This window comes from Adiantum capillus-veneris, chromosome 1, assembly GCF_014529385.1.
Source record: "Adiantum capillus-veneris isolate H3 chromosome 1, ASM1452938v2, whole genome shotgun sequence".
Taxonomy (NCBI): Eukaryota; Viridiplantae; Streptophyta; class Polypodiopsida; order Polypodiales; family Pteridaceae; genus Adiantum; species Adiantum capillus-veneris.
The window spans coordinates 94,317,449-94,339,497 of NC_140931.1; the positions used below are offsets into that span (position 1 = coordinate 94,317,449).

Below are 22,049 nucleotides of genomic sequence, written 5' to 3' on the forward strand. Positions count from 1 at the left end.
GAACAACTGGTCCCTAAAGGGCTACTATAAATTTGTCCGGTGATGTGTAGGACTAGCAGGGTTGCCACGCCTCCACACTATCTCGCACGGGTATGCTCAAATGGGATCAACGGCTAAGGTGCTAAGGTGATCTAGGCCGTCGGATGCGCATTTGGTGTTTGGTAAATTCGGGAAGAAAAGTAAATCCAGGCAAGCTTGTAAATTCGGGTCGATCCACACCCCATGTCTCGAACCCCCGACCTCCCCACCACGAGCCATGTGCACTAACCACTACGCCCTCATGCATACGTTGAAGTAAAGGCGATTCAAGTATTTCATATTGTAAATGTGGACCGATTAGTAAATTCAGGCAAATTGATAAATTCGGGGCAACTTCAGATCTGACGGTCCATAATTGATGCATGTCGCCTTTTCCTCCTCCAGCATTGATCCCATTTGACCATGCCCGTGTGATATAGTGATGAGGGTTGCCACGTGGCGTGTCTCCCCCTTCTCATTCGCGACTCCTCCCAGGCGTTTCTCAATATATAAGCATTAATTAAAATCAGCTTCCTACAGCAAGCGAGCGCTAACAGAAGCATGGTGGTGGGGATGATGGTAGGCACGACCCTGAGGGAAAGTGCCAGGCTCTTGCTGCCGGCGTTAGCTCCTCCTTCGCTCTCCCGGGGTCGCTTCCGCTGCTGTTCCTCCTCCTCTTCTTCCTTCAAGTTCGAGCCCTCTGACGTGCTTCAACTTGCCCAGAAAGCTTGCATCACACTCACCCCTCAAGAGGTTAATCTTCCCTTTCTCTTGTCTTTGTGATTGGCTTTCTTTGTTTGTTTTCGAGGTTTTCCAAGGATTTTCTGTTCTTCATTCTTATGATGCCCGATTCGCCAAAACATGCATGCCTCCATTTGGTCAGACACCAGAAATTTTAATAGGGGTATGTATCTATTGAAGGATGCTTATAGTTGTGCTTTCTTACGCCTCATTTTTCAGTGCAGGTCGAGGACTTCCAGCCAAAACTTCAGCAACTAGTGGGCTGGTAAGTTTCTTTTCATGGGAATGTCATTGGGATGCAGCAATATCTCATCTGCATTCAAAACAACATCTTTGAATTGACACATGCATTTGTTTACAGCTATTGATGTCATAGAACTTCATCACTCATGCGTGTCAGCCATGGTCATTTTACTCACTCAGAGGAATCTTTCCAAATTCTTGAAGCTTGATCATGATCAATGCCTACTTTACTATTCTACTTTCATGATTTCCTGAGGACATTTACGACGTCCATTTTGTCCTGTTGTACTTTTGTGGTGTCCTGAGGATGCATATATTTGAAGATGAGTTTGTTTCAAGCCAGTTTTTTTCTGTCTCTAGCAGATATAATGACCTCTCTTTCTTTCTATGCTTCTCATTTTATGTCACAGTTGTGATCACTCATATTGTCAAGTTCTCATTGTCATGAGAGTTTGATTTTGTAGGTTGTTTTGGTCTCCTGCAGACGCTGTACAGACTCCTCTCGTTCTCTCACTTGCACTGCCGCCCCCCCCCCCCCCCCCCCCCCCCCCCCCTTCTTCCCCCCAGCCACCCTTTTTTCTCATATACCGCCCACCAACTCGTTCGTTTCTCGCTGGTGTGTTGTGGAACTATAACATTGTACTTGTGTATATCTACCAAGACAATGGGGAAAACATGTAATCTCATATGTTTTACATAGGGATTTTTACGCTTGATTGCTTGTTTTAGGTTTGGTCAGCTCCAAGAAGTGGACTTAGACAGTGTGCTTCCGGCTGTGAGGGCAGGTCTGTCTACCACAAGTCCCCCCTTTTCTCAAAAGAAAAAGAACATTTATCTGCCTCACATTACTTGGATCGCCAATTTTGGACTAATAACAAGGTTGTTTGAAGAGATTTGTGAGAACTAAGAAACATGTGCCATGCGTTGTGCAGATAATTTGAGCCAAAGGCCACTTCGGGAGGATGTTCCTACACCTTTTGAAGAAAGGTTCTTTAGAGGCAACATTTTATTAAGCTCTGTTTCTGTTTTTGTTTTCATCCTTTGCCTTCTTTTGTATCTGTTTCTTTACGTTGTCTTTGAAGTGCGGGGAATGTGTTTATAATTGTTTGTAATATGCTTGCCTAGTTGTTCTCATTCTTATAGTATGTGCTTGTTACTTTTGTCCACTGTATTATGTGAATGCCTACCAGGAGGGCATACGTACAAAGAAGGGAAACTCTCCCAATAGAAGAAAAGGCAGAATATATATTGATTTCATATAGGTGGCTTATACTACTGCTGAAGACCATGCTCCACCGCAAAGAAAGGTCTTGGCTGCCGCAGATTAATGAAAGAGTGTTACCGCCTCTAACACCTGTTTGAGCTGCCTTGGCCCTTGGATGCTTTTATGTTGTCCTCTGATTGTATGCTTTTATGTTGCCCTGGTTGCCCCTCGAAAACTTGGAAGCAACAAACCCTCCATATAAACTACATACCAAGAGTGTTATTAAGCTCCCATCGAAGATCCCTCTCAGAGTCCATGCCTAATTAAAAAAGTTATTGCACAGCATACACTTTTGCAATAAAAATCAAATTATATTTAGCTTGTTCATAGGAAACCATATGTGAGAGGAGGCGGCGCCTGGGCTACCTAAATAACTCCAATAAAGAGGGTCGGTCAGCCACAGGAGAAGCCCCACGACCTCCACAAATAAAGGCAAAAATAAAGCTCAAAGAAGGGCGCCTAGGAAATGATTGGACAATGGACCACATCTGGTTTGGCCACCCCATGCTAGGTCTAGTAGCCTAAAATGCAAATGGATGGGTGGCTAGGCCTGCCCAAGAGCACACTAGGGGATAGAAGCATGTCCTAACCCAAAAGATGGAAGCAACAGAGTGGTGTAATGGTTACTTTGTGCCTGCTATACTTCACTTTCTGAAACACTATACTGGTGTGTACAAACTTAATGAGGTCCTAATTGCCTTGAGGCGTCTAGAAGTAACTCTCAATCCCAATGAGTGTGTAACAATATACTTCAAATGACTTCTGCTTATCCTGGATTCATCTAGGTATATTGCGGACATGCAGACTTCACATTGTGAAGTTTTGGTCCGAGTTACGACCAGTTGATATTGTGCTAATTCTTTCTATCTTTTGTGGTGCGTATGCCCTATCAACTACCTCATTTTTGTGCTAATTTTTCCGATTTAATGCTTCTTTTAGTGCTAGGCTTCATTATGGCTGAGTCTGCCCTTGATCTCCGGAGTCATGACAGAAACTCAGCACGTTGAACTTTGTGTTGATGTATATGCTCATGTGTGTGTGCGTGTGGTGTGTGTTGTGTTGGGGAGCATATGTTAGTACCTAGTTCTACACCCACTATTGGGCACTGACGACGTTAGTGGGGATGTCGTGGTATTTAGTCAATACTATGCATGATGGAGCTGATGGGTATATTGTCTTGTGGGTGACTACCATGGGTCTATACCTTGCACTTTCCTTCAAGGGTGAATCTGGGCTTATCCTGGATTCATCTAGGTATATAAGACTTCTGCAGGTCCGGCAAAGTCAAAATTGGTCCCGTAGTCAATTTCTCTTTCAAAGTCTGAAAGGCAGTCACCTCTATGGGTCCCCACGAGAAAGGGACTCCTTTCTGTGTCAAGATATGCAAAGGGGAAGCAACCTCTGCAAACTTTCGAATGAATCGCTTGTAGTACGAACACAATCCCAAGAAGCTTCTAACTTCATGGACATTCTTCAAATCGGGCCAATCACGGATAGTCTCTATCTTGGCCGGATCCATTTGCACTCCTGCTGCTGACACAATGTGTCCCAAAAAGTGTATATGTGGTAGGAAAAATTCACTTTTCTTTGCATTAATCACTAACTTGTGATCTTGTAATGCCTGAAAGACCTGAAGCAGATGATCTCTATGTTCTGTCTCATTCTTGGAGAAAACAATGATATCATCAAAGAAAGTGCCAACAAATAGCCTGTACTCTCGAAAAATCCTGCCCATCAAGGTGGTACCAAACGTACTGTATGTGGCGTATATGTACGTACTGTACGTTGTTCCATACAGGAAAAATTTTTATGTACGTAAAAATACGTACTCTTGTAAATAAACCGCAAAGTACTCAATTTTCTAGAACATTTCCAATAAAAAACAAGAGAGAAGTCAACAACTTATTGAGACATTCAAAGACACGTTTTACAAGACAACCACATATTGTGTAACTACTACATGAGACTTAGATTTTGATTTTAAATTACCACCCCCCCCCCCCCCCCCCCCCCCCCCCCAAAAAAAAAGGAAAAAAAAAGAAAAAAACGGCGTACACATCGCTCCGAACTGTACGGATCCGTACAGAACGTCTGTACGGTACGAAACCGATCTGTACGTACGCTTTGATCCAACCTTGCTGCCCATCATTCAGTTAAATGTCGCGGGAGCATTGGTTAAGCCAAAAGGCATCACCAAAAACTCAAATAACCCAAAAGTCGTCCGAAAGGCTGTCTTGTAGGCATCTCCCGTCACGATTCTGATCTGACGATATCCACTCTTCAAATTAATCGTGCTAAAACACGAGGATCCCTGTAATTTGTCGAGTATATCATCGATCCTAGGAATCGGAAATCTGTTCTTGATGGTGATTTTGTTGAGAGCTCTATAATCGATGCACATTCTGTAAGATTTGTCTTTCTTCAAAACCAACAACACTCGAGAGAAATACGGTGAAGTACTAGGCTGGATAAGACCCTTTTCCAAGAGGTCTTTCACTTGGTTCATAATCTCTTCGTTCTGTACTCGGCTCACACGGTAAGGTGGTCGGTTCGGTGGTGTGCTTCCAGGAATCAGATCAATGGTATGATCTTCAGGAGAGTGGTAACTCGCCTGGTAGGCCCTCTGAGAAGCAATCGGCATGAAAGTGGAGAAAATCTTGGCGTTATTTATCAAGTTCAGACATATTTGTCCTATCCTCATCACTTACCTCTTTCATAAAGATGGCGTAAACAAACAGATTGGATTTCATTAATTTAGAAATGGTCGAAGCCGATACAATAGGGACAGACTCGTCTTGAAGTTTGATATCAAGTACAATTTCTGCCCTTCTCTGTAATCAATGTCGCTTTCCTCGCCTGATAGTCGACCACGGCGTTCTTCTTGTGGTACCAGGGAATTCCCAAGAGAACATCACAACCTTCCAAAGGCATTATGTAAAAGTCCTCATGTCCCAATTACCCCTGACAATGGAACCGAAGTTTGCCAATGACAGGTGTAATGGCTATGTCCCTGCCGGGTACCACTAGAACTGCCTCCGCAAGTAGTCCCATCCGATTGGGAGTGATCTCGAGCTGCGTCGCCAATTCCGGTGAAATGAAGTTGGCCTTGGCTCCTCCATCAAAGAAGATCAGGGCCTCTTGGTCTTTCACTTTGCCCCAAGCTCGCCAAAGTTCTGTACTCTCGTCCAACGTACTAGGATCGATACTCACGCAATTTGGAACCAGCCTTGTTTTCATCTTGCCTTTTCTTCCACGTTCCTCAGCTGCTCTTGAACTCTCAGGCCTTTCGTGGTTCTTGTCGTTCTATTCTTTCTGTGCCTTTTTAGGGCACTTCGCGGAGATATGTCCAAGTTCCCTGCATCCAAAGCACTTCCCCTCCCTGATGAAGCGAGCTCTCTCATGAGGAGTAAGCTTGGGTCGTGCATCTTTCTTTTCTGAGTTACTCTTTCTCTTTCTACTTTCATTTGTCGAAGTCTGTTCAGCTTTTTGTGTCATGATCTATCGGTGGGGTAAGTCAGACTGCCAGAGTGGATGGCCAAACCCCGTTTCACATGACTCATCAACTCTTGAATGGAAGCTGACTTCTGTTCCAAGCAGTGATCTCGGATCTTTGTAGATAGACCCAAGGTAAACCGCTCAATTTGTTCCTTGAACGAGATCTTCTTAAATGAAGAGGCGGGTAGAAAAGAGCTCCTAAATCTCTCGTAATAAGCATCCACTGTAACTTTTTTGGTCATTCGAAGATGGTTACAAGCAGTTAGTATATCACGTTCATACGCTCGAGTCAACCAAGAAGAAAAAAAAAGCCTCTTTAATTTCAGCCATTTAACTGGCGCAGTCTTGCTTAATAAAAGCGTGGACCACCAAGTGCGAGCATTCCCCTTAAAGTAAGAGGTAGCTCTCCAAATCTTAGAGTGCTCTGAGTAACGTCCTCCCGCGAAAGCGATGTCAAACTGCTGAACAATAGACAAAGTCTTCGAAGTATCTCGATATCCTGAAACGTGTCAAATTTAATTGACTGTCTACCTTCCTCAAACTCTCGGACTTTCTTGCTTTTGTCTTCCAGAAAGTCATACTGGTTGGCTCTGTAAAAATTCTTCTTCTTTGCATGAAAGTTGCTTTCATCAGAGTCTAAACTGTCTGTAGACGAGTCCTTTGTAGACTGTCACTCACGGAGCGAGATATAGACTTCTTTGTCTTTTTCTTGCCCTTCCCGAAGCGTTGTTTCTTGCTTCGCTTTTTACCTTTTCGGTCTTCTTCGCTCGAGCTAGATGAGCTAGAAGAAGTGTAAGAAGAAGAAGAAGAAGAAGAACTGGGTACTTCTTCAGATCAAACACGTTTCTTTTGTTTCTTTGCCTTTCCAAATGTCGACTGACGACCCAAATAACCTGGGAAGTCAGTGCCTTTCTTCTGCTTTTTGCCGAACTTTTTAGCTTTATTGTGCGTGTCAAAAAGCTAAGGAATTCGTGCATTGATCACCTCTTCTAATTCCTTCTGTATATTTCTTGTGAGCAGAAGGTTTCTTGAGAGCGGGTTTTGGGGTGGTGGTGGTTTTCTGCCACTGCGCATGCACCTCTTGGAAAGGAGTCTCGCTCATATATTTTGCAAATTTTGGGTCCTTCGCAAAATTGAGCATCATCTTTGTTGCATCACCGATCAGTTGACGACGCTCCATCTCTCGACGCTCCGCCTGAGTAGGCCGAGGCGAGCCATACTCCTTGCCGGAATCTTCGTTGTGATCCCTTCTCGCATCTCCGGATGTAGAGGGAGTCGATTGATCTTTGCCTGAAGCCATAGGTGCCGCGGAAAAAAAATTTGGGATTGGATTTCCTGTAGAAGAGAAATCGGCCGCGCTCTGATACCACTGTAACCGACTTGGACACTCCAAGTCAAGAATCTACCACGATAGCACCAAATAACCACTTCAAAACAATTCACAGTTCACAATTTTATTCGACACTGGCCCGGCGGAGTTCCGTGCCTAGAGATATTGGCCCCAAAGACTGGCGCCCCTTTCGGTATTTCTTTTTGTATTAATCTGAGTTCAAAGTACAAGAGTGCGGGCAGGGGCTCACACTCAGACTGCGTCCAGATGCTTTGAGTTGTGAGAGGCCAGCCCGTTTATTTAAAGGTTACATGGGATGCCAAAAGCAGAGCCCCAAAAGCTGAAAATCAAAAGCTGTAATTTTGAAAGCTTTGAAAAATAAAGCAAAAAGGCTTTTTCCCCTCTCTCTCAACTGTTGCCTAAAATAAAGCAAAAGGGGGTTCTCTCTTATCAACTTGCGTAGATTAAAGCAAGTCCGAGAAGCTGGCCCAAAAACAGAAATGCCGCAGTTGCAGCCTTCCACAATATGCGTCGCAAAACGCGGGGATCCGTACAGCTGCCACGTGTCAGTCCCCCACGTCAGCAATTTAGGGTTAGGGTTTTCCTAGTTAGGGTTAGGGTTTCCCACTAGAGGGGGTGTGTATAACCGGCCTGTACAACGTAGAGGGCGGTACTATTTCAATTACCTGTTAACTTTACACAGAGCACTGAGAAGGGAAGAGAACACAGTTGCGTCCAGCGACTAGAATGTCACTGCGCACACGAGACCGACACCCTGTAGGCCCCAAAGACTGGCGCCCCTTTCGGTATTTCTTTATTCAAATTAAAGTAGACGATCCGACCACTTCGCACAAGCTTTCACAAAGCTGTCCAAACCTGGCGAGGGCTGAAAACGCAGGTTTTCGACCTGATTTTGGCAGCATAACGGCGCAAAAACCCTTGTAGGTCAAAAACACATGTCTAGGACGGATTCCCTCGATATCTGGAAGCTTTCTGGTGAGCTGTCACAGAAATTCAGCGGGCTGTAATTCTCTGTTTTTCACTGCCGGGAGCCCAAAAGCCTGTACACGCATCCCAAGGCTCTCACGAGGCTCCCCCGATGTTCCCTTGCAGTTTAGGTGCGAAACCCTAAACCTGCAGAAAAACACAGCAGGCTGTAATTCCCTGTTTCGGATCGTTTTTAGCGGAGCGAACACGCCTACGCATGTCCCAAGGGCTCCCGCACGCAATGGGACAGTTCCCCTGTGAATTGGACGAGTTTTCACGCGAGAAAACTCTCCAAACTCGCAATCTTTCGTGATGGAACTGTGCGTACCTGTGGGGGATTAGCAATTAGCTAATCCGGTTCCTGTTCAGAAGGCTCTTGCCTTGGCAAACGCGCATAAACCCCCAGAACTGTACATAGGTCAAATGAGAAGCCCACTAGTGGGGCATAACATACTGTACGTAGGGGAGAAAGAGAGCAGTATGTAGCGTGCGGGGCATCACTCCCGTCACCATACTGTGCATAGAGGGCAAGGTAAGCATTCCATAGCTTCTGTACCTGCTACAATCCACCTGAGGCTGAAAATGGTGCCCCCTTTGTTGATATGCAACTCGTTTTTGCCTCCCAGAGTGGCAGAATCGCTCACAGGCTGACACGTCGCCCAGTTTCCGAGTTTGGGCTTTCCCTGCTAAAAATATCTCAACTGGTGCGTCAGTTGACTTGGCAGCAGAGCAATAAAATGTTCCCCTTGTCATTCCAGAGCTAATGACGCGAACACATTTTCCGGTCAAAAATAGCAGTTCCCTAAATTTTAGGAGATGCTTCCATGGCGTCCCTATCGGTCTCTTGACCATCATTGAAGACTACCATTTGACCAACATCTACAATGTGGGTTAATTTACTGGCCCCTTTCCACTTGTAAAGTTGCAGTGACTTGACGAGTGGCCCAAATTCCAGCTTGGCGCACACGAGCTTCCATACTCATCAGAATGTAGTGCTAACTGGCCCGGGCAGTCCCTGTCTGACCGACCTAGATCCCCGATGTGAGAAACCCATTTGGCTGCAGCCGTTTCACACTGGCCATGCAATGTCCACTTGCACCTTTTCAAGGGTTTTGGGACAAACAAGTAAAAATAAAATAAATATATCTAATACTTATTTACGGAAGGCAACAGGAAAAATACACCTCCTGGTGACAGTGTGTATAGCGGGTAGCCACGTCATCACTTTGCAACACAGCGGATGTGAATGTTGAACTTTGCTCTAGATGAGTGCTCCGAACTGTGCTCAAGGAATTCTTTTACTTACGGAATGGAGAGCCTTCCGTTCCTTTAGTGAGAGAGTGTAAATGATCACAAACAAAGTGGGTAAACACTGTGCATGAAAATACTGAGAGTGAGAGATGGAGAGAGAAGAATACGACACCAGCCAAGTTGTCAAACCCTCCTCCAAGGGTCCCTCTCTCGATGGCGAGAGAAGTCTATGCTATTGATTGCACAATCTGATACAAGATGCTGATGCAAGTTCTTGACCCTACGATGCAATGAGGTTCTAAGTCAGTGATGACGGTGACGACGAGGACGACGGCTGGCTGAAAACGCTGGTGTGAATGGCTGAAAACGCTGGTTCCATATGCTGAACAAACGCTGGTTTTGTCTGCTGAAAACACTGGACAGCAGGGCTGAAAAATGCAATTTCAGTAGGCTGAAAACGTTGCTATACTGATCTGCTGAAAATGTTGGCACCAGAACTGTTGTAATTGTTGGAAAACGCCAGGGCTTGTAGGGGGTTCTTGCTTGAGAAGGTTGCTAGAGGGCCTGCTGCAAAGGTTGCTTGTGCTCTCTTTGCTTCTTCTGCCAAAAAGTGCTAGCGCTAGGTTTTCTTATATAGTCACTTGGCCAAATTGCCCTACCCAGTTTCCCAACAAAGTCACTTATTAATAATAAGTGAAAAATGGTTAAAATAGGGGAAATAGGTTTTTTGCACTGTAAAATGCTCCTGATCGAATCTGATGGTAATGTTGATGATCATGCTGTGTGCAACCAGAGGATATGCATCGTCTGGACATGCATGGTCTGCGAACAGACTCACAAAGGTGCCAGAACACTTCCTAGGCTAGACTGACTGAACCGAACCCATGTCATGAATTAGCTTGTCCACGTACACATAGGGTTAGATGTGCACGTGACATCCCCCTCCTTTTCAAAGTGAGATATTGGTACTGAACTGTATGGCGCCGAGGGAGATTGCTAACAGCGTCTGGAATCCTGGAAAGGACTCTTCGCCGGCCCACTCTCAAGTGTAGGTCATGCGATACTTGAACTTCATAAAGGTCTGCAACGCCACTTGAACTTCATTAAGTTCTGCAACGCTTGCTTCTTTGGGCCCCGCCGAAAGCGACACAAAGTCATCTGTGGCTCCTTCAATGCTTTAACTTCGTCTATAGTCATACGTCTACCTTCTTCAAGAATCTCCGAGGATGAAAATTCCTCTAACCACTTCCAACACAAAAACATGAATGTCACGATTGTGACTATGTTAACAGCATTACATCTACTCATAGTTGCAGATACGCGAAGTGCCATGCCAAGGAGGACCCCTTGCGCTTGGATGGTCACATCCCTTTGCCCAAACGATGTGCCTCTTCGTCAAAAGCCACACTCCTTCGACGATTGGTCACACCCCTTCGCTCTACGGGTGCGACTCTTTGCCCAATGATTGCAGCACTTCGCCGAAAGGATGTGTCTTTACGTCTAAAGTCATGTCTCTTCATCAGGAGACATGTCTTTTCATTTATGTCTCTTCGTCTCCTATATAAGGAGCCCTTGTATCACACATTCAATCAATCAAACACAGAATCTTCTGAGTCGGTTTCTGAGTTCAATTCAAGTTTCTTAAGTCTTAATCATGAGTTTAAGTACTTAATAAAAAGGATTAGTACCTAGAATCCTTACAGTGGTATCAGAGCAAATTTTTTTCCCGGGCCGTTGGACTTGGCGTCTACTTAGCCTTGCCGTTGCCGACCCTACCCGTGACACTCACCTCGTGTGTTGTATGGCCGCAGAGGAAAGATGATGTACTTCTACTACACGTATGAGGTAATTTAAATTTATTCAGTTCCAATTATCCACATAAAGGACAGAGATGCAAATGTGTGCGTGCGGGCGTATTGGTGATTGTGACCCTTCATGAGGAGGTTCGAGCGGATGTGCCTTATCGTACCCACTTTCACACCCCTTCCCGCGAGAGGGTACAAGACGGCAAGAAGCACCTTGTCCCCAAGTGCTCCCACTCTGTCCCCCCCCCCCCCCGCTCGCACCCTTTCCCTGCATCGTTGGGTTTGAGAGAAGGGCTAAAACGCTTAAATTCTGGGCTGGAATTTCTGAAATGCTGGCTGGGCTGCAGTTTTTCGCTGGAGCGTAGCATCTTGCTCGCACCTCTTCAAGCCCATACACTTTTCCCAAACGGCATCATCTGCCAAGCGTCACAATTCGCAGCGGCAGCAACTCCCAAGCGGCAAAATCTCCCTGCACTGCCTTCTTTCGCTTGCGTTTATTTATTTGTACGCTGGGCATTGTATACGATGGCAGCCCATAAGTAATATGGTATTAAAATTGACCTCAATTTAAAACCTTAAGGGGCCGGCCACACTTGATCGGCCTCCCCCAAATTAACCCAAATTTTTAAACCCATGTGAAAAGACCCAATTTTTTTTAAAAGCCAATGCAAACACACCTTATAAATTTTAAAAAAACTCCCATGAGCCTATATTAAAAAAAGTTTTAAAAAAACTTACGTTGCCTCTCCCTTGCTCTGCTCTGTGTGCACCTTCTCTAAGCAAGACATTTCGCACACATGGCTGACGCGAACCAGTACATAAATTCCTCGATGAAATTTTGCAGATGAATTTCTCTACTCAGAGCCGGAAGTGATAATTATTCCCGATATTCCGACTTTAGAGTGCGAACTTATTCTAGAGACATTTTCTGCTCACCGAGCACCCGTCCGAAAACCTGTTCCCAGAACCTACTCGTGCACGTGTTCGAGTTCCTTTTGAGGCGTGACCATGCCGAATTCTCAGGACGGAGGTGGTCAATCTGACAATGCCCTTACTCTCATCAAGGAGCAGATGGCCACACTTTCCATAAGTCTCGCATCACTTCACACTCGCTTGGATCAGATGCAGACGCAAAACACTTCTCGAAGTTGTCCTGCTGTTTCTCGGACTACTAATGCATGCCCAGTACACACACACTCGCCTTGCATTGCTGATGTGGCAGGCGCCGTACGGACACCTCCGCAGATTGTGCCGGAAAATGCGGAAGCTGTACAGACAGCATGACATGGCAGTATTGTACGGAGAAAAACAGAATTTTGCTCTACGCAAATGCTACACAATGCTTAAAAAGCTTTTGATTAAATTGCTTAATTTTAGAAGCTTTTGAAAGCCTTGTTTTATTTGTAAGCCTATTTTTAATGGGCAACTTTTTATGGACAGCTTTTGGGGGTCTGCTTTTGGCATCCCTTGTAAAACTTTTATAAGTGAGGGCAGGGCTCCCACTTCGGAGAGCATCTGGACGCAGAGTCTGAGAGTGAGACCCTCCCACTCCCTTGTACTTTGAGTTGCAGATTAATACAAAAAGAAATACCGAACGTGGCGCTAGCCTTTGGGGCCAATATCTCTAGGCACGGAACTCCGTCGGGCCGTGTTGAATCAATTGTGAACTGTGAATTGTTTTGAAGTACGCGTGAAGGTCTCGAACTGAGTGTGAAAACAACTCCTTGTCGTAATAAAAGTGTCAATAGACCTGCAAGTGTCGTGCCCAGTAGGATCTGTGGTGTCTGAAGTCAAACCATCTGGAGAAAATGGAGAAGCCCAAGAATCGTCATGAGAATGACTGAAAGCCTGTCAATGTGTTAGGTGCAGCGGAATGAATGTTTTGCGCTTTGCTCAAGATGAGTGCTCCGAACTGTGCTCAAGGGTTCCTTTTGTTCTTATGGAAGGTAGAGCCTTCCGTTCTTAATGAGAGAGTGCTATGATCACAAACAAAGTGAATGGACATTGTGCATGCAAGTGTATGAGATTGAAAGATAGAGAGAGAAGAGAGTACGACACCAGAGACGTTAAACCCTCCTCCGAAGGCCCCACTCTCGTTGGCGAGAGTAGTTTACTTATGATTGCACAATCTGGTACAAACGGTATGCATGTGACTGATGCAAGTCTAGGCTATGTCGGCGATGACGACGGTGATGACGAGACTGACCTAAGGGCTGAAATCTGCAATCTTGTATTTGCTGTTAAAAAACGCTATGGGCTGAAATCTGCTACAGTCCAAAAACGCTGATTTTGGGGGCTGTTTCTGTAGGTCTTTGTTGCTGAAAATCTGCAGGGTTTAGGGCTGAAAACTGAGGTTTCTTTAGGCTGAAAACTGATGGTCGCTGAATGTGCTACTCCTTTAGGGGCTGAACTTGTAGTTTCTTCATTGTTGAAAACGCTGCATTGCTATGGTTGAAAACGCTGCAAATCTGCAAACGCTAGGATCCAAAACGCTAGGGATGTAACTTGTACAAAAACGTTAGCTATGCTGGGGTGTGTGTGTGGCGATGATGCTGATGCAAAACGCTAGGCTTAGGGGCTTTCCGACGATGATCCAAATGCTGAAAACACAATGCTGATGCAGATCTAGACGAGGGTGCTTGATGGAGAAAACGCTAGTGATGGGTCTTGCTTGGAGGGAAGTCCACCAAGGTCTTGTTGGAGAAGTTGCCTGTTGAGTTTGTCTCCTGTTGCCTCTTCTTCCATTTAGTGCTAGTCTAGGTTTGCTTATATACAAACTTACTCAATTTGCCCTACCTACTTTCCAACAAAAGTCACTTAAAAATAATAAGTGAAAAATGTCAAAAATAGGTAAAATAGGCTAAATGCACTAGAAAATTCCCCTAACTGATTTTGATGGATTTTGATGGGAATGCTTATGATCATGCTGTGTGCAACCAGAGGATATGCATCTACACTAAGTGACTGGGCATGCACGGTCTACGAATAGACTCACAAAAGTGCCAGATCACTTCTAATCTAGACTGATTGGACCCACTGAACCCTGATCATACTGTAGCTTGTCCACGAACACAAAGGGTTGGATGTGTCACGTGACATCCCCTCCTTTTCAAAGTGAGGTACTGGTACCGAACTGTATGGCGTCGAGGGAGATCGCCAATAGCATCTGGAATCCTGGAAGGGACTCTTCGTCGGCCCACTCTGATGTGTGGGTCGTGCGGTACTTGAACTTCATAAAGGTTTGCAAGGCTTGCTTCTTTGGGCCGCGCCGAAAGCGACACAAAGTCTTCTAATGCTCCTTCGATGCTTCAACTTCGTCTAGAGTCATGCTTCTTTCTTCTTCAAGAATCTCCATGGCTGAAAATTCTTGAAACCATTTCCAACACAAAACCATGAACATACCTATTCCATCTAAGGTGAGTGGAAAATCTCGTCTTCCTAATAGACTGTGCATGCAATGTAGATGAACAAATAGACGGAGTGCCAAACCGTTCACCACACACACGCAAACAATGAGATCGAATCTGTCTCTTATGATCTAAAGCAATCAACAGTGGCAATTCACAACGGAAATGCCCATGCTTGGTGCTCATATTGTCATGTGCTCTTTCTACAACTGTGTCATGCCAAGGAAGAGACATAGAATGTGAAATGTGACTTCCTTGAATGCATACTTTTCAGCTTTTCATAAAAAATCTGCATACATCCGTGCTCATTCATGAGTGAAACGTGCTCAACGTACAATATGTCATGCCTAGGAAAAGGGATCACATAAAGACGCTGACTAAAATACAGGAAACGATCACGTATGAAACACTCGAACAATGCATGCGTATCAATCATGCGAACACATAGTACTTCCTGTGAAGGTTCTTTGGACCTAGGCTCGAGAGCCAAGATCGGTTCTTCTTGAAAGGGTGCTTTGGACCTAGGTTCGAGAGCCAAGATCGATCCTTCGTGAGTGATCAAATCTACAACGAGGTTAGCTTCGCTAAGAAAAGCATCAACTAACACATCATCCTTGTGAACAATCACGTCATCTTCATGCAAATCGTCATGCTTGTGAGAAATCACATCTTGATCATACAAATCATCATGCTCATCATTAACATCCAAATCATCATGCTTATCATTGTCATTCAAATCATCATGCTCATCATTATCATTCAAATCATCATGCGTATCATCATGCAAATCCTGTGTGTCATGCTTTGGAGAAGAAGAGATCGAGAGTCTTCTTCTCTTGAATCCCTTGCATCTGTGCTTGAACTTGAGAAAAGAGTTGCAAGAACTCTTTCATGTGTTGGTTGCTTTTTTCTTTGATGGCTTTGTTCTCGCGATCAAATTCTGCTTGTCTTGCTTTGTTCTCGCGATCAAATTTGGCTTGACTTTTCTTTTTCTTCCAAGTCGTACTGACGCTCTATGGCTGCCATTTCTTCTTCGTAGGCCTTTCTTTCTGCTTCTCTTTCTTCGTGTTCTAACTTTCTTTCCAGAAACTACTGCTCCAAAGCCTCCATAGGAGTTAGTGCAATCCTTGGCGTAGATGGGGAAGGGGGAGAGTCGGAAAAACCTCTTGGTGGGGAAAATTCTTCTTCGCCTCTCTTATGCTCATCACTTCTAAGCGAAATATCCATTCCGCTTCGAGTGATGACCATTTTGAAGTCGTGGGTTCTTGTGGTCTTGAGGTACTTAAGTTCACGAGGAACTTGGGTTCTTGTGGGTCTTGGGTTCTTGAGGGTCTTGAGGTTCTTGAGGTTTTCGTTCGCTTACAAACCGTGTTTGAGAAGGATCTTCTCTTCACCCGAGTTCTTCTCTTTTCCGCGGGCGCACCCCTTGGCGGCCTTGCGCTCACACCAAGGTTACTTCTTCCCACGTCACGTCGATTGGCCGGCCACTAAGTGCACGGTCCGCTCTCAATGAGTGAAAAGAGGAGGTTGGACAAGTCCTTCTTTCTTGGGATTCCTGTTACTCTTCAAAAACACGATTAGGAATCGACACGCCCAAGCGAACTTGGGTTCGTGCGACCGCAACAAGAAAAAAAAATTCTTTTGTGATTCTTGTGGTTTCCTTGAGTGATACAGAACACTGCCAAAGCTCTGATACCAATGTTAGGTGCTGCGGAATGAATGTTTGCGCTTTGCTCAAGATGAGTGCTCCGAATTGTGCTCAAGGGTTCCTTTTGTTCTTATGGAAGGTAGAGCCTTCGGTTCTTAATGAGAGAGTGCTATGATCACAAACAAAGTGAATGGACACTGTGCGTGCAAGTGTATGAGACTGAGAGATAGAGAGAGAAAAGAATATGACACCAGAGACGTTGTAAAACCCTCCTCTGAAGGCCCCACTCTCGTCGGTGAGAGTGGTCTACTTATGATTGCACAATCTGGTACAAACGGTATGCATGTGACTGATGCAACTCTAGGCTATGTCGGCGATGATGACGGTAATGACGAGACCGACCTAAGGGCTGAAATCTGCAATCTTGTATCTGCTGTCCAAAAACGCTATGGGCTGAAATCTGCTACAGTCCAAAAACGCTGATTTTGGGGGCTGTTTCTGTAGGTCTTTGTCACTGAAAATCTGCAGGGTTCAGGGCTTCTTTAGGCTGAAAACTGATGGTCTTTCCGGGCTGAATGTGCTACTCCTTTAGGGGCTGAACTTGCAGTTTCTTCATTGCTGAAAACGCTGCATTCCTGTGGCTGAAAACGCTGCAAATCTGCAAACGATGGGATCCAAAACGCTAGGGATGTAACTTGTACAAAAACGTTAGCTATGCTTGGGTCTGTGTGTGGCGATGATGCTGATGCGAAACGCTAGGCTTAGGGGCTTTCCGGCGATGATCCAAATGCTGAAAACGCAATGCTGATGCAGACCTAGGCGAAGGTGCTTGATGGAGAAAATGCTAGTGATGGGTCTTGCTTGGAGGGAAGTCCACCAAGGTCTTGTTGGAGAAGTTGCCTGCTGAGCTTGGCTCCTATTGCTTCTTCTGCCATTTAGTGCTAGTCTAGGTTTGCTTATATACAAACTTACTCAATTTGCCCTACCTACTTTCCAACAAAAGTCACTTAAAAATAATAAGTGAAAAATATCAAAAATAGGTAAAATAGACTAAATGCACTGGAAAATTTCCCTAACTGATTTTGATGGGAATGCTTATGATCATGCTGTGTGCAACCAGAGGATATGCATCTACACTAAGTGACTGGGCATGCACGGTCTACGAATAGACTCACTAAAGTGCCAGATCACTTCTAATCTAGACTGATTAGACCGACTTAACCCTGATCATGTTGTAGCTTGTCCACGGACACATAGGGTTGGATGTGTCACGTGACACAATGCATGAACTTGTAACCCAGTATGGCCAGGTGGCTAAGCTGCGTAGAACTCCAGGAAGGCTAGATGTAGCAATCTGCGTCGTAAACTCCTCCGAATCAAGGAAAGCCAGACTAAGTAGTCGGCACTGTAGAAGCTACCGTAAGCTGCAGCAGTCACCGGGAGACCGCACGGACCACCACCGGATGGTGTCCTGTCAGTAGATAGGGTAATCCAAGATGAGGGGAAAGCGAGACTCAACAGTCTACGCTGTGAAGGGGCTCTGAGAAGAGGTGTGTGTCAGACCAAGATGTCTGCACCGTAATCATCCTCTATGAAGAAGGGAAGCTAGACTAAGTAGTCTGTGCTGTGAAGGTCCTCTGAGAAGAGGAAAGGGCAGACCAATATGTCTGCACCGTCTTGCCTGTATCTCTTGCCTCCAATCCTTCAGTGTCAACCAAAACAGAATCTGCGCCAACAACCCCACCAAACCTTCATATCGGTGTGGTTCTCAATGTGAATGAGCTGGGAGTGGCCTACTGCCCAAGTCAGGGGATACGTCTGCTGTAAGGTTACCGAGGGTGAGTGTAAACAACTCTGAAGGTAGCAATCCAAATGATCAGGAGTGTAGAAGAGCAACTGCACTACCATCCAAGCCAAGCTCCGGGTGACTTCGGATGTAGTCGTGTAATGATGCCTGATCTCCCGCATCTCACGAGTAAACTCTCCAAGAGAGTCCAAAGCACTAAAGTCCCACTCCAGCCTGTAGATCCAAGCAATGAACCTGTCCAAGAAGAGACCAAAGATCCTTTCCCTAAGTCCATGTAGATGCTCCTGTGTAAACAAGTGATCTGACGTGTCGAGGTCAAGTGGTAAGTGTCTGTCCACCCAAGATGGTGGTGTCTTCTCTGGGAATGTCGGAATCCCATATGCCATGAGCATGGCCATATCTCGTGTGAAGTTACTCCTCTCATTAGTTCACAGGTGTATCCATAGCAAACCAAAAGTCACCACCTCCTCTGGAGTGTGCAACCGTCGAATGATGGCTGGAATGAATGGATCTCCCAAGGATCGTACATCCGTAGATGATCAAGCCGACGCCGAAGATACCGTGTACTGTAGCAGTCATTGAGAGACCGCACGGACCACCACCGGATGGTTTCTAGGCAGGAGGTAACTTCATCCTCTGTGAAAAACTCAAACCATGTGGCTGCTGTCCACCCAAAAACGCAACTGCGAGGTGATGAAAACGCTGCTGTCCAGCGAACGTGCCCGTACACTCCCGGCCGGGTCCAGAGCGGTGCAGAGGGTGTAGGAAAGGGTGGTGAAATCACTGTCACTGCTCCATATGGGCCGAAAAGAGAGAAAACAGCAAGGGGTGATGGCTGAAATTTGATGAAGATGGAGAGGATACTCGCCGGCAATGCCATCAGATGCAAAGCCGGGTAGGTGGTGGCAAGATCCGGGGTCTAGAAGCTGAGCGCTGCCCTCCTGCTGCACAAACGCAGGTCTATTTGCAGCCCACTTATGCTGCACTTTTTGGCACCAAAAACCTTCTGTTTGTTGAAAAAACAAAGGCTTGATGGGTACCCTAGGTGCCGAGCAACTTGTGGAAGGTGTCAATGACACAAAGTGACCAATAAGACCACCGAAAATGGGCTGAAAACCCAAAAACGCAGATGAAGGTCAAAAACGCAAATGGATCTGGAGGGGTTTTCCACAACAAAGATGTCCAAAAATGGTTTCTGATGTTTCTTGCAAAAAACGTAGGTTGAGGTGAGGTCCTCCGCAACAGAAATGGTTCCCGTTTCTGCGCCTGCCTGGCTGATGTAAAAACGCTTGCATATCTGGCTCCATTTGCAAAAACGTTGGCTGATCCAGCCCTTGGGAGAAGAACCAGATGTGATGTAGCGCCTCAGAATAGGCAGAGCCTGAAGCTCTGATACCATGTGAGAGTGCGCGTGTGCGGAAGCGTGAGAGAGGAGAGAGAGAGAGAGAGAGAGGGACAGTATACACAAACACAAGGTATGGTGAAGAGGGGGCGATCAGCCCGCCATGACTACCATGAGCAGAAGACCCAATACAATCAGATGTGTATATGTGGAAGTGGGTACCCCCTGGCCCCATAAATAGGTGCCCAAGGGGAGGTAGGGCAAGGCCTGATAAAAATTCCCGCGACCCAACAGAAAAATGATATATGTGGGCGCCCGGACAAAAGTGGGCGGTCAGCCCCAAACTCGGGCGGCGGGACCAGGTACAACCCAGACTATGGGTGGCCAGCCCGGAGACATACTAGCCGTACAAGTATGCCCTAGACCTGTGAAGCAGTAGAGTGGTGTAAATCTAACACTCAGCTACTGGCTATAGCCCGTTTATGCTTATGTACGGTTATGAGCCGAAACCACCAATTGCAACTGGATTCAAGGGCATCAAGATGCAATTGATAGCCGATTTCTTACATGATATGTCACAAATTGATGACGTGGCAGACTGTACGAGCTGATGACGTGGCAGAACTGTATGGCAGGCCCTCATTTTGCGCTGACAATACTGACGTGGCAGCAGTACGGTCTTCTGCGGTTTGCACGTGGCAGTGGATAATGACAGGTAAAGGTGACCTAGAGGTGTGCAAATTGGGGACGCCCTAAATTGGGACCAAATGTTGGACTAGAGAGAGAGCGAGGCTAATAATATGCCACCCACCCCATCTAAAAACAGGGCAATTTGACCCAACAAGGGTCAATTGACTAATTTAAAGTCTAGGACAATAATGATGGACCAGATTGACTAAAATGCACATGCAGGGTCAATCTGGCCAAGCAACGATGACGTGCAACCTAGGAAGCCACCATCTTGTGATGACATATCTCCAAAACCTGGAACATGCTCTCCAAATAATTGTACGCTTGTTGGAGTACCAAGACACGTCATTTCTCCACACTGTTATAGGCTTGTGTGCATCATATGCTTGATCTGTGACCTGTGAGCGCCTAGATACTGTGTGGGCATGATATGAGTGACATGACACAAGCCACATAGAATGGAGCACATTGACTCTTCGTGAGCCATCTTTCTAGCGAAAGAGCCAATTCGGGCTCACCGTCGAGGTTGGGGATCACAATAGTTAAAGTGTGCTTTTCAGGAGTAAAAAGCAAACAATATCAGCAGTCTGGTGTTGTTTGAAGTTTGAGTATATATTGGTCACACTTGACTGTGCGTCACTCTTGAGCAGTAACACTTTTGGAAACATTTAAATTATGCTTACTGATTTTTTAAGCGCTTGAATCTATGCCTTTTGAATTATCAGGAGTGCAAGCTGCAAGAATTTCTGATTGGCCTTGGATTATCTACATTTGCTTGCCATTGGATGCCTCTTTTTTGCTTTCACATGGCTGGCGTAGAGCTGATAGAGGGCAATTGTTTTGCTATTTAATTTTTATTGAACCTTAAGCCATTGTGTTGTGCTGAAGTAGGAAGAATTTGTAGTGGTTACTGTCCATATTCTGTATAATGACCATCTTTTGTTTGTCATGAATTTTGACGGCATGCCTGCAGAGATGCAATTTTCGCAGCTGTTCCGGAGACGGAGGGCCCTTTTGTAAAAGTGCCGAAGATACTAAAAGAGAATATGGAGTGACGGATTGCAAAGATAGTTTGACATGTATTATGCTACTCAAACTCAGAGCAAGGCTTCTGTCGGGAGGTGATTTCTTTAGCAAAGGTGGTTCTCTTCTCTGATTCCATCCGAGGAAAGTCTACAAATATAGTCGCATATATACAAGTGCTTTAGCGTACGGTGTTCGCAACTGTGTTAACAAGCCACGATACAAGACAGAAGGGAGAGCCTTACCTTAATGGTTTGTGCTCCTTTCTTGAAACGTGGACATTTTTTGGGGGCTGTTACTGGGCAGCAATCTCATCATTTCTTGAAGAAATTCACAGGGCAATTGTTTTGAAATTTTTTACTTAGTTACCCAGGGTTTTAAGGCATTTGAGGCTCTCGGAGGCTATAGAAAGACAAATAGAAAATTTGATGATGGTGGCTTATGTGTAGCTTTGTCATGTTGTTGCTTGAACTCTTCAGTACAAAGTTCGATGGTTGTGGCATTTAAGGTCAGGTTATCTTAGACAAATAGTCTCAATTTTGAAGATGTCAGGTTGATATGAAGCCATCAAGAGGGCCTGGCTTCTCTACCATCTACCCACCCGCAAGCCTCCCTGCTCTCGGTAAGTGGCACGAGCAGAGCAGAACCTGCAGACAACTCCCGAAGCTTAGGGTTTGGTTATATAGTACTGTTCAATTTTAATAGAGGTCTTGCACATTGCCTCTCTCTCTCTCTCTCTCTCTCTCTCTCTCTCTCTCTCTCTCTCTATCACCCAAGTGTGGTAGATTGGTTATGCCATTTCCCTCTTGAATAACAGGTCTTGAGTTCAACTCTCCTTGTTGGCTAGATTCTTAAGGTCTCTCGGGATAGTCCCCTACGACGTTAAAACTCTCTCTCTCTCTCTCTCTCTCTCTCTCTCTCTCTCTCTCTCTCTCTCTCTCTCTCTGTGGGAGGCCTCTCATTACAATGCTCAATGGTATACATACTCTTGCATTACA

General features: G+C 45.5%; 1 protein-coding gene across 3 annotated transcripts; it reads left to right on the forward strand.

Annotated features, from left to right (window-relative positions):
- Nucleotides 1–518: 518 nt before the first annotated feature.
- On the forward strand, nt 519–21,563 carry LOC147465205 (glutamyl-tRNA(Gln) amidotransferase subunit C). 3 transcript variants are annotated; one of them, XM_086518855.1, is made up of 5 exons: nt 522–771; nt 984–1,024; nt 1,732–1,787; nt 1,935–2,000; nt 21,002–21,563. In XM_086518855.1, the coding sequence occupies exons 1-5, from the start codon at nt 580–582 to the stop codon at nt 21,046–21,048; spliced, it is 402 nt and encodes a 133-aa protein (XP_086374981.1). In that variant the 5' UTR covers nt 522–579; the 3' UTR covers nt 21,049–21,563. The 3 variants fall into 3 exon arrangements, with proteins under 3 accessions (XP_086374975.1, XP_086374981.1, XP_086374980.1); XM_086518854.1 differs by having other exon boundaries at nt 529–771; nt 1,935–1,989; XM_086518849.1 differs by lacking the exon at nt 1,935–2,000 and having other exon boundaries at nt 519–771; nt 1,732–1,881.
- Nucleotides 21,564–22,049: the final 486 nt, after the last annotated feature.

Bases quoted from the DNA above. Each gene is read 5' to 3' on its own strand.
- LOC147465205 (XM_086518849.1), top strand. From the start codon at position 580: ATGGTGGTGGGGATGATGGTAGGCACGACCCTGAGGGAAAGTGCCAGG. The intron at 772-983 runs GTTAATCTTCCC...TTTTCAGTGCAG, and splicing joins TCACACTCACCCCTCAAGAG to GTCGAGGACTTCCAGCCAAA. The intron at 1,025-1,731 runs GTAAGTTTCTTT...TGCTTGTTTTAG, and splicing joins CTTCAGCAACTAGTGGGCTG to GTTTGGTCAGCTCCAAGAAG.